Source organism: Anser anser, assembly GCF_964211835.1.
Source record: "Anser anser genome assembly, chromosome: 6".
NCBI classification, from domain to species: Eukaryota; Metazoa; Chordata; class Aves; order Anseriformes; family Anatidae; genus Anser; species Anser anser.
In genome coordinates this window covers 8,256,746-8,268,158 of record NC_139726.1, presented here as the reverse complement: position 1 = coordinate 8,268,158, position 11,413 = coordinate 8,256,746, and the positions used below count along the sequence as shown (strand labels likewise).

At 41.5% G+C, this 11,413-nt stretch overlaps 1 protein-coding gene across 1 annotated transcript in view; it reads right to left on the bottom strand.

Moving 5' to 3' along the window:
• Positions 1–6,754: 6,754 nt before the first annotated feature.
• ACTR3 (actin related protein 3) overlaps positions 6,755–11,413 on the bottom strand; it is a 29,848-nt gene continuing 25,189 nt past the window's right edge. Inside the window, exons 8-12 of the mRNA XM_083842704.1 lie at positions 10,948–11,121; positions 10,314–10,406; positions 9,724–9,849; positions 8,007–8,090; positions 6,755–7,628 (exon numbers count right to left, since the gene is read on the bottom strand). Coding sequence (XP_083698830.1) covers positions 7,533–7,628; positions 8,007–8,090; positions 9,724–9,849; positions 10,314–10,406; positions 10,948–11,121 — 573 coding nt within the window. The 3' untranslated portion in view covers positions 6,755–7,532. The remainder of the gene's footprint in view (positions 7,629–8,006; positions 8,091–9,723; positions 9,850–10,313; positions 10,407–10,947; positions 11,122–11,413) is intronic.

The window sequence follows — 11,413 nt, the reverse complement described above, 5'->3', positions numbered from 1 at the left end:
AGGTGTGTGGTCTTGGACAACCACTATCTTGAGAAAGTCTTTAGATCTCTCTGCTATCTAGGGGAAACAAAGGCATTTATAAAGTGCTACAAAATAAGACATTAACCCCACATGTTGTGAAGCATTATCTCCTGCTGTTTAATCATTAATTTTGACCTGTATGGCTCCACAAGGCAAAGATGATAGGCAAGGAACCCTTTTCCCATACAGAAGGGAAGAAGAGAAGCAGGCGAGAAATGCAAGTATTTAGGCAGCACCATTTGTGCCTGCAGAAGCTCCTGTTACCTGAGTTTCACAACTCGGAGGCTTGGTTGTCCTCCTCGTGCAGCACATCCCTGCAGCGAGGACCTGAAAGACACCCCTGGGACCCTCACAATCCCCAGGGAAGCAGCCAGGCTGCATTTCGGGATCCAGCATGACGAGCATCATGTCCCCACAACATCTTTGCACCCACTCCATATCTTACCATTTCTCTTTTGGCAACTTCAGGGTCCTGTGGGAAACAAGAGACATGAGTGAGATGTGGGCAGTGCCTGCCTTCGTGGCTGCCTTTATAGCAAGGGGAGGGCAATGTTCAGGGCGCAGGCTTCTCTGGGGGAGCACGAGGTCAGACCCTGGCTGGGAACATGATCCAGGACCAGAGAAACTTCCTGACAGAAGCATCACCATAATGGTAAACTTCTGAAAAACACGTTTTTGTTTTTTAATATATAAACTAACACTCAGGTAAAAGCCTATTTTGCTCAGAAATGTCTGGCAAGCCACACTGACAAAATTGCTGTGACATCCATGCAGTAAGTATCATCACATTAGGGTAATATTACCATTATCTGCACTTTGTGGGTGACAAGTACAATGCAACAACAGCACCCAGCTACAACAAAACTATCAAAACTCTCTCACCTCCGCTCTGCCTGGCTCAACCCCCGTGCATGGGTGTGTCAGGTCCTGCAAAGCCTCAACATCACCCACAGCACCCCCGGGCTGTCTCCTGTGCCCTGCCCATGGCCAGATGCAAGGACAGGTCAAATTAATTCAGAGCTGAGTTGCAATGGGAGTACAGCTTCATAGGCAACACCTTAAGTCAGCTTTACATACTGTGTGCAGCACCTTCCCCTATGCTAATCCTCCCCAGAGCATCCCCAACACTCAGCTCTGGCTCAGCACAGGGACACCAAAGCCGATGGTGGAGGGTGCAGGTCTGGCCCTGCCTCCTTGGGTCACTTCTCACCATTTGTCCTGAGTATCTCGCAGGGGTCCAGGCACCCACACCTGCAGGGAGGTGCTGGTTTATTGGCCCCAGCAACACTCCAGTCCTCCTCCCCTGGGCATCACTAAGGCACCCGCCTCTCCCTGAACGTTTTCCATCAGGCTCCCTGCTAAAAGGCTTTTCTGGCTGTGCTGATGCTGGATTTCTTGTGGGAAGGTGCCCTCCCGTGGCTAAGTGTGAAACCCTCGCTACTTTGCCTCAGAACTGTCAGCCAAAGCCGCCTCAGTGAAATACTGAGGTGGAATATTACTACATTAATAAGCAAGGCTCTAAGCACAGCCTCCCTGCGATAAGGCCAACCGCCCACCACCCGCCTCCAGCCCTCCTTTTGGCCACAAACCTGAATTAAAACAGCCTGAGCCTCACGTCTTCGTTACGCTCTGGCTTCCTCCTAGTTTTACGGGGACGCTTGGTAGGCGTCACCTGCTGTTATTCCACCAGGACAACCCTTGCTGCTTGTCACTGTTCTTGAGGCCTGGCTGAACCCCAGGGCCTGGAGGCAGGAGCAGAGGCCCCAGGCAGGTCGGCACCCACATAAGGGGGCTCTGAGGTCCCAGGCCGGAGCAGAACAAGGGCCGGCAGCTCCCCACTGAGACCATTAGTGCCATCACACCCCACAAGCCTCCAAAGGGGACAGAACTTGAGTTTGGCTGATGGGAAGCCCAGGACGAGGGAGGTGCAGGCCCGAGTGGCAGCACAAACCTTCTCCCAGGCTTGGTCACGCAAACAAGAACCAGGGTAAAAACACTGATCCTGTAGCTTTGTAGTCAGGGCAGTTAGCTAGCAGGAAGGAGAAAATTTCAGCCACTGCTCCAGTTAATGCTTTTTTGTTTAAAATAAAAGAAATGGAACAACTTCAAAAATATGCTAAGAGGATTTACCCTGAAACAGACTAAATGCCCATGAAACCAGTGTCTTCTCACTTTTGGAGAACTGAAAAATGCTGCTTCTGCACTGGTCTGTCTTTCAAATGACACACCTTTACTGGTGTTTCTTTCAGCTCATGAAACCAGGAAAAGTTTAATTACTTGACTCTTTCCTAAACAGTATTGGTGTCACTTGTTCTACACTACGCCATACATACGGGAGTTGGAGTCAATGATCCTTGCGGCTCCCTTTCAACGCAGGCCATTCTGTTGATTCTGTGACTTTTGGCTCCTATAAACTCACTGCTGCTGTATTCTCTAGCACTAAATGCATTTACACTAAAACCCCTCTAAGGTCTGAGAAAAAGAGCCGCAGCCACTCTGCATTTTACTGTGAATCCGAGCAGATGACAGCTTTCCAAACCACAGTGAAACACTGGGACAAAACACAGGCCGCCCCTTACACTTATTCCACGTGCACCTATTTCGGGTCAGCCTGTCTTTTCCCTTTAGTTAAGTTTCTGATAAAAATGTCGAGATTAGAGGCATCTGCAATACCCAGGAAGCAACGAGCTGTCCTGGATGGCCCAGCTGCTGCTCAAAACGAGGAAGCCAGAGGCATGGACCAGAACAGGGAAGGAGACCTGCACTCGGAGCTGATTATTCCAGCTCTGTCAGAAGTTAAATCACAAGTGAAATCTGGACTACAGAATCACCACCCTGTGTCATTTGCTTCTTCTGGAGAAGGGAAAAATATTTAAGCCATGACACATTTCCCTTCATTTTACTGCCACAAGAGTTTTGTGAACAAATGTTCAGCCTGCCCAAACAACGAAATGGGTACCAGCCAGCAAACTTAAAAAGCACGTCGCTATCAGCCAGCAGCAATGGCACAAACAGCCCTGTGTCCAACGGGCACCTGTGGTCAGCTCTCCCAGTAACACATCATTTGGCCACACCATGCCTTCTACTTGGGTGACATGTTGCGAGGAAGGACATCTCGGTCCAAATATCTTTGTTTCCATGAATACTTAAGATACAATTTTAATGAAACCTTTCATGTGACCAAGGATTTCAGAAGAGCAATTTTCATAAAATGAGATTAGCCCGAACTGATATGGCAGCGACCTCTGGTTTATTCTAAGTTGAGCTACATGCAAATAAAAGCTTTTGACACACGGAGCCAATTAAAACCAGGGTTCTGCTTTTCCTGGGGGAATAAATCAAACTCCCAGAAGTTAGAAAAGCCAGTCAGGTTCAGGCAGGCCAATCTTCAAGCTTTCAGCATTCCTGGGACTTTTCCGTGCATAACTAACTTGGCTGCTTGTCACTAAGACAATAAAATTATGATTTTCCTTTATGATGCACTGTAAACATGAATCCTGTTAAACCCTCCGCTATACAGCGAGCATGACCTGCATTTGCTGCCTCGCATTTCTTCTCTGATCCATTCAGCTGTGTGCATTTTGGGCACTCGCTGTGCCAGCAGTACCCCTGCCTGGGGGGCTGCGCTGTGAGGTGAGGGCTGAGCTACCTGCTAATTACCAGCACAACAGGACTTTGAAACCAAGAAAAAAAAAAAAGCTTAATTTGCACTGGGGTGCAAATTTTTAATTGCCTCTTTACATAACCTCTCCTGACAACAAATTTTAGAAGAAAAACATCATTTTTTTTTTAAACACCTGCCTTTGCAATTAATCTTTTGGATGCTTTATATTCAACCCAGCACAGAACAACAGCAGTGGGTACCATTTTAAGAGCAGAGGGTTTTCTGAAATTACCTCGGCAGGGCATGTTTTATGTGTGCAGCACCAAAATGGCAGCCTGGACTTGGATCCAGCTTTATAGGCACAGAGTGATGTACGCCATTTCCCAAGTTATCCCCAACACAGAAGACTATAATTGAACATCACACCTGGGTGTTTAAGTATTGATGACTTTCTGTTCAATCCAAGTCATTAATGAGAGCTGCTCATAGATTTCTAGTTCCCCAGTGCATGAGAATGTAGCAATGCCTGCATGCCTTCTCCATGATCTCTAGGGTATAAAAAATACAAAATATGTTATGAAAGACACTCAGTTGTTTCATTTTATGGTAAGTTTAACATTATTTTCCGTTACTACTACAAGAAAACGTGTTGTGTAAGGGCAAAGGTACTTCCCCCTCCTTTCTCTTCCGCAAGTGACTGAACAAGCTTAGAGCATCTCTCTTGAAGCCAAGCAAAGAGGAATGCACATTGGGACAAAAAAGTCTAACAAGACTGAGCTTCTGCATCCCTGATTTTGCAATTCCTGTGGAGGTAGCAACACAAAACAGCACACGTCCCACCTGAGAGGCACGCAGCACATGGGCTGTGCAGCAGCACTTGGACATATGCGGTACCTGCTCCCTGGGAGCATTGGCCACAGCAAGGTGATGCTGAGACCGTGCAGCTTCTTGTCGCAGCATGGGACCTACCTCTGTGTCAAGGATCCAGCGTTCAGCAGGGGATGCCCAAAGCCACGCTACCCTGCACCGCTCCAGCGGTTTTCATTCACTGCAGGCAGGAGGCATCCCTCAGATTAGGAAAAGCCTCCTGGCCTTACTCCTGCACATATCAAATCCATGATTAAAAACTCAGTAGTACCTGTAGCAGTACCCTTATTGAAAATACAGCTGTAAGGCAAAAATCCACCCATTTTACACTTGGCAGCAACTCCTGTTCTCAGCCTGACAGCTTCCAGGCTCAAATGTCAATTCTCTCCTGTCAAAGAGCTCCTGTATGATCTTGCTGGTTTCCTTACTGCGAGCGCTGTTTGTCAATGCACTTATTATTGAGTCAGACACAAAATCCAGCTCTAGAGGGCTCCCTGCCACTGGGGAGCAGGCATTCCTGAAATCCCAACCCAAGAGAACTGCCTGTCACTGTCAGGCTGCAAGTCACCATCCCCTCCTGGGACAGCCTGGTCTCACCTATCCCCCCTCCCGCGAGAGCCCAGCTGCCAAAACACATTACAGAATTGCCTGCTTCTCCTTGTGACCAATCTCGTCCAAATTCTGAGTATTTGGACACCTCCGCCCTCTAACCCAGCTGTTTGCAGACCAACCACCCCCTTCCTGCGAGCAGTGCCCGACAGCATGCAGGAAGCCAGCCCAGCCCAGCCCGAGCTGCACCAAGCTGCGAGCATCCCCCGGGGACTGGTTCTGTTTTGCAGTCCACCGTGCGTGGAGTTCCCTGAGGTATCCAGATGTGCTCTGCCACCAGCAGGGAAGTCCCGCAGCAGCCAGCAAGGCACTGACAGAACCAGCGGCTAGCCTTGGCATGGAGGTTTTGCTCTCCAGTGCACAGGTAGCACGCCTGCATGAAGGCATGCAAGTGGCACCTCTTCTCTTCCACCGTAACTCAATGTGGTCCAGTTGTCAGTCATGTTGGTTTCCAAAAGTTCAACCACAAAATATAGGGGCCCCCACATACGCACCTGTGGGAATTACTGGAGGAGACTGTTCCCCTACCTGCCAAGATTACCAGGCAATTTTATGCATATATAAGAGGAATCTATGCATCTGTGTTTCAGGAATAAGTCTTCAAAGTAAATTTGTTTCCCCAGAAATTGGGTCTGTCTTAAAAAGTTGCCTTATCTTCAGGCCATTGCCGTGTATCAGGAAATCCAGCCACTAAAGCATGATACAGTTTTATATTATTATTATATATTATATATATTATTATAATATATATTATATATAATTATTTATATACAGTAAATATATTCTACATATATTTGTTGTCTGTGTGTCTTACCACACGAATTAGTCGGCAGTTACTCAAAAAGTCACTATAAGACAACCTTTCAAAGCCAGGTATACAAAAATTGTATCATTGATCAGGAGAGATTAGTAATAGTTTTGTAATACAATTATTTAACTTTTTGTTTGTTTGTTTGCACCAATGTTCTATTCAATTCCAGCACATCCAAGTTTTGTAATGTTTACTGTAAAAATAGCTTTCCAGCTTTCCATATACAGCTTTGTTTTGGAGTCTCGTTTATCATGCTCTGAAGTAACTGAAAGCTCTGGCAATTGAAGAGCTTCTCTCTAAAAAGACAACTTGAGGAATATTGAATTCTGTAGAAGAAACCAAGAGATCTCCCTCTTGTGGTCTTCTACGTAAACAGTCTTAACTACATTTGTGAGTTCAGAAGTGTCTAAATCTGAGTTTTCCATCATCAAATATTAATAGAAATTGCAAGTATGAAGCTTTCTTCCTAGAAAGAATGAGAAAGAGATTGTTTTCACTTCACTTTTTATCTACATGGTATTTTCTTGCAGAAAAACCAGAGATTTAAAACGCAGAGCTGTCTCCTGTATGCCACCACTTGAAAGAAAATGGGAAAAAAAAACAGTTACAGAACGAAGCAGATGAACAAACCTAACAATGCAGATGTTAGGTTTATATAGATAAGTGCTATCTAGATGAACATATAAACTGTAGTTCTAAGAAGCTCACACTTCAGCTTATACAATGCACATAATGATCTCTATCTTACAAGCCAATCTTACTCATTAGAAACAACAGCGGATATGTAGGAACCCATGCTCACAACTTCCCACGTAATGATATGAACAAGTCTGACACAAACATAAAAAGAAATTTTGTGCCTTTATTGGAATGGTGTTAGGCTTTAAATACACCAATTTTGATAACCTGATTATTTGGTTTTAATTAGAAATGACACTACAGAACTGCAATACTGGTCCAACAGTCTTGTCTTTTTTTTTTTTTTAAAGCAAGAGATAGAATGAAAATGCACCGAGTAATCAGAAAGCACTAGCAGGCATCAGTTAATCCAAGATACTAGCTTCTTAGTTCCAAAAGCACTCGCATCGTGTGGAACAGGATTTAGACTGGTCATGATTTTCAAGAATTAGTTGCATGAGTCTCAATGACTTCTCTTTAACTTACTTTAAAGATGGTCACTGGTAATTTTTCTCTCAAATATTACAGTTTCTTTAATTCATATTTTTCCTCAAAGTATAAAAAAAGTAAGAAATATAAACAAGCTCCTGCGTTGTACCCATTAAAGGGTACAACTGAAGCATTAGAGAGCTGACTATCTACACACCGTCAAATCCCATCAAATCTTGGATAATTCTTTAATATACAAAATATCAGGGCACAGAAAGAACTAAAACCCACTTTGTTACGCACAAGTTCAAATAATCTAAAGAAAAAACGTGATCATTTTGGCTTTCCACTACATCCGCATGTTCAGACACTTAAAGTAATCCTGTTTAATTGTGTTTGGTCTTTTTCTTATTGTCAAGGCATGTTTGTTATCTTAATACCAGCCATCAGACAAACGAGTGATCAGAAAAACTCCTCCCCACCTCCCTATCCCTGACCCCTGCAAGGTCAGCTTTAAGACATGACTCCAAACACTGGGTTGTGACGACAGATGCTAGGACCAATTTCTTCATAATCTTTTTTGGTATGGCATACTTGGTAGAATTCAGGCTGTAAAGAGGAAGAGAAAAATAAATAGTCAACAATACTGTAATTTACATAGCAAGTGGGAAAAAGCAGATACAGATGATTTGGAAGACCTAAAAGAAACACTATTTGTCACACAGTGAAACACCAGTGGCAAACATCATGTTCTACCACCAAACCAAAATGTACTATTTAAAATAAAAAAAAAAAAAGTAATTCAGCTTTCATTTGCTCTTTTAGATTTTCCAAATCTAATACAAAAGCTTTGAGGGAGAGAGTAGTGTTTCTTACCCAAAAGCTATCAGAAATCCCCCAGCTGCATTTGGTATGAACTAAAGGGGAGATAAGAAATCCAAAAACATACCCAGGCCTAAAACATGTTTAGCTTTATAGCTAACTTACTGTGGAAGCCAGCATTGATCCTCCAAACCAAACAGCGTATCTTTGCATATGGTGTGTAATGACTTGTACATCAATGGGCTTAGGCTATAAAATAATAATAAAAACAGAATATATTAAAGTTTGCTTCTGTTAGTTAAATAAATCATTTAAATTACTATATTCCAAGCTTACTAATCACAGATTAGTTTTTCTTAAATGCTTGATATGTAAACACACAATTATACTATCAGATTTTCATTTGTACAACCCAGACGAAGAAATAAGTGGTTATTTATTAGCAAGAGCTATCTACTTTTCAGATATTTAAAGATATTTGCATTCACGCCAATTTTCTCAACAGCTCCACTACCCTCGTTCCTCTCAGATTATCCACCTTCAATTTTCTGAATAATTTCCTTCAGGGAATAGCTATGCAATTGCAAGAATAGATCCGTACTACTTACCCCTTTCCAAAAAAGGCTTCAGAAACTTAGTTTTTGAATTTCATGTAATTATTTTAACAAAGCATTAGTTGCAGATCAATCAAAAATTTAGCTATGATCAATACACAGCTGCGCTTTTCCAACCTATAACGTAAAAGTGTATCTCACAAAGAGAACTGAAAATAAAGTTACTTGAGCTAAGGAACTGTTTATAACATACTTCAGAGTTGCCTCCATGACGTATGAAGATGCACTTTTTTTTTTTAAGTATTGTTTGAGCTTGTCTAGCTACATTACTACTTAAAAATAAGTGAGAAAATAATTTAATTCTCACCTTAAAAGAAAAAAATTAACCTGCTAATGTCTTATGTATTCAGAGTCAACAGAAAAAATGCAAAAATTAGATCAGAGGTCAGAAGTAGAATGCAGATAAATTAGGAATCGTGCAGTTCAGTGCAAATGAAGTCATTTCACAGAACCATCGGATTATTCAGATGGGAACAGAACTCAATGCTTCTAGTTCAATCTCCTGGAGGTCTGAGGAAATTATTCAGAATTTTATCCAACCGAATCTTGAAAGGATGATGACTGCACAACCTCTCTGTGCAGCTTGCTCCAATACCCGATTATCCCCATGGAGATTTTTCTTACATCCAAGCTCAGACTCTGCTGTCCTTCACGTGGTCACCATGCAGCACTATCAAGGGCCTGGTTCCACCTTGATAACCTCCCCACAGAAACCAAGGGGGCTGCTGTTAGGACCCCACAAGGATTTGACTTCTCCAAATAAGCCAGTTCTTCTTAGCTTTTCTTCACAGGGCAAATGCTCTAGTCCTTTTGCTACCACTGCTACTAATGGCTTTGCACTGAGCCTGCACCACACCATTCAGTGTCTTTATGAAATACAAAACACTGAAGACAATTATTTGCATCTAATCAGTAACCACTACACACAAAAAACAAATTGAAGAGCCGTCAACTGTTTTTACATAACAGGTTTAAGTCCCATCCTTTTATTAGGTGAGACCGATCCATATCGGTAACAGTGGATGGGCAGCAAGAGTTCATACCTGCGGAAACAGTACTGTAGCTTCCTACAGTGTTATACAAATGGCCTCCAGTAACTGTCTTTAACTCTCTACAATATATCAATCTCTAAAAAGTCTGTAGGAGAACCTTAAATGAAGATGAGGAAATTTCAAACAAGACTGTCATTTCAGTATGTTATTTTTGCGTTTTCCAGGTAACAAGGGATAAGAAGATGCCACTTAAATGCATTGGCAACAACAACTAACCTTCAGCCTGCCACCACTAAGTTCTTCACTAAGTTTCAGTCTTGCATCAACTGTCCTCTTCAAGTCTCGCTGCAAACGGCGACCGAAGTCCCTGAACATGGTTGAACCTCCAGAGAGGACAATATTCTGTTTAAGGAAATAAAAAAAATAGAGAATTAAAAAAATTAACTGTAGGTCTCCACCTTTATCTACTCCATTTTTTTTCTATTTTTTAACACAGTTAACAGGTATGCTTTTTCCCTGTTTTAAGTTAACACTTAAACATGACAGAATATGAATTCAAAGAGGCTGTGACATTAAACTTGACTATGCTTTAAAATCCATTTATATCTTAGTGTGTTTCACTTCTTTCACTTAGATTTACACTTCCCTTTTTTCTTTCCTTTACATATAACTTCAGTAATGAAACATCCCATTCTGAAAAAAAGTAAATATAAAGCCTTCTGCGTGTTGGACTTGCTACCAGAAAAAGTTTCTACTTTTGAAATTGCTGTTTGTTTTTTTTTTTTTAAACCGAGTTTCCACTACATATTTCAATATAAACCACAATCCTTCTAAAACAAGTATTAAAAAACATTTTAGCTTCATACCTTATAGAGAGGACGTCTAACATCAATGGGACAATTCTGAATAACTTCATCTACTACTTCTGAGATTGGTTGTGTAAAGTCAGGATTAGCAAACTACAAGCAAGAATAAAAAACAGTAAGTCAACATGCAGGACCATACGCTGCAAAGAAAAAATGGCTAAAAATAAGAAGGGGAAAAGAAAGAACCATCCCATTATACTAGGGATACAGTGAAAGTGAAAAAGCTAAGGGAATATATTCATTAGTAATATTTATTGCCATTTAGAAAAGTTTTGAAAGAACAATAAACCTAAACTATCTATTTTGCTAGCTATTCTCCTATACAGCTTTTGTTAACCACAACGGGTCAAAGAATACATGCCCTTTCCAGATGCTGAGCACTGAAGCAAAACACCCCAACATGACACAAAAGCTTTCACAGGAGAACACAGAGGAATTCAAGGAAAAGAAAAACAGATTTATTCCCAGCTAATGTTTCCCTACACTGGAAAAAGAACTTACAGTAACTGGTATCTATTTACCAATGCAAATTTTAGTTGGAATTACCACTTCAACAATTTAAAAATACTATTTGTAGGACACCATCCAAAAACACACCTAAAACAAAAGGTAAAGACAATTCAAATCAACTTACCTCAGGATGGAAGAAAATCTCTGGCCCCAGGAATCTCTCATAACCAACATCTATGGTAAATTCTTTCTTTGAGATAGCATTAATTCCAGTATACTGTTTAATCCACTTTGTACCATCTGTGTCATACTTGTTAAACTCTTTTACTAAGTCAGGGCAAACATAACTAAAACGTTCCTGAAAATTAAATATATACAGTTATAAGTTTCTTTTAAGTAGAGCAAAAATCATGGTATTAACTTTTTAAAGTGCAGTGATTTGAACCTTTAAGAATAAGACTTTGAAATTGGCAAATAATCTTCCTCAAAAACAGCTGAACTGACATTTACTGCATATAGTAATGGCTCTGCTACTAGAAATCATTTCTGTGCAGCACTGAAAGCAGCACATCTTGCTGGGTTAAATCACTTTTCTTCTATTTTTTCCTCTAAACTTCTATAGCACTGAGAAATGAGTTCTAAAGTATACT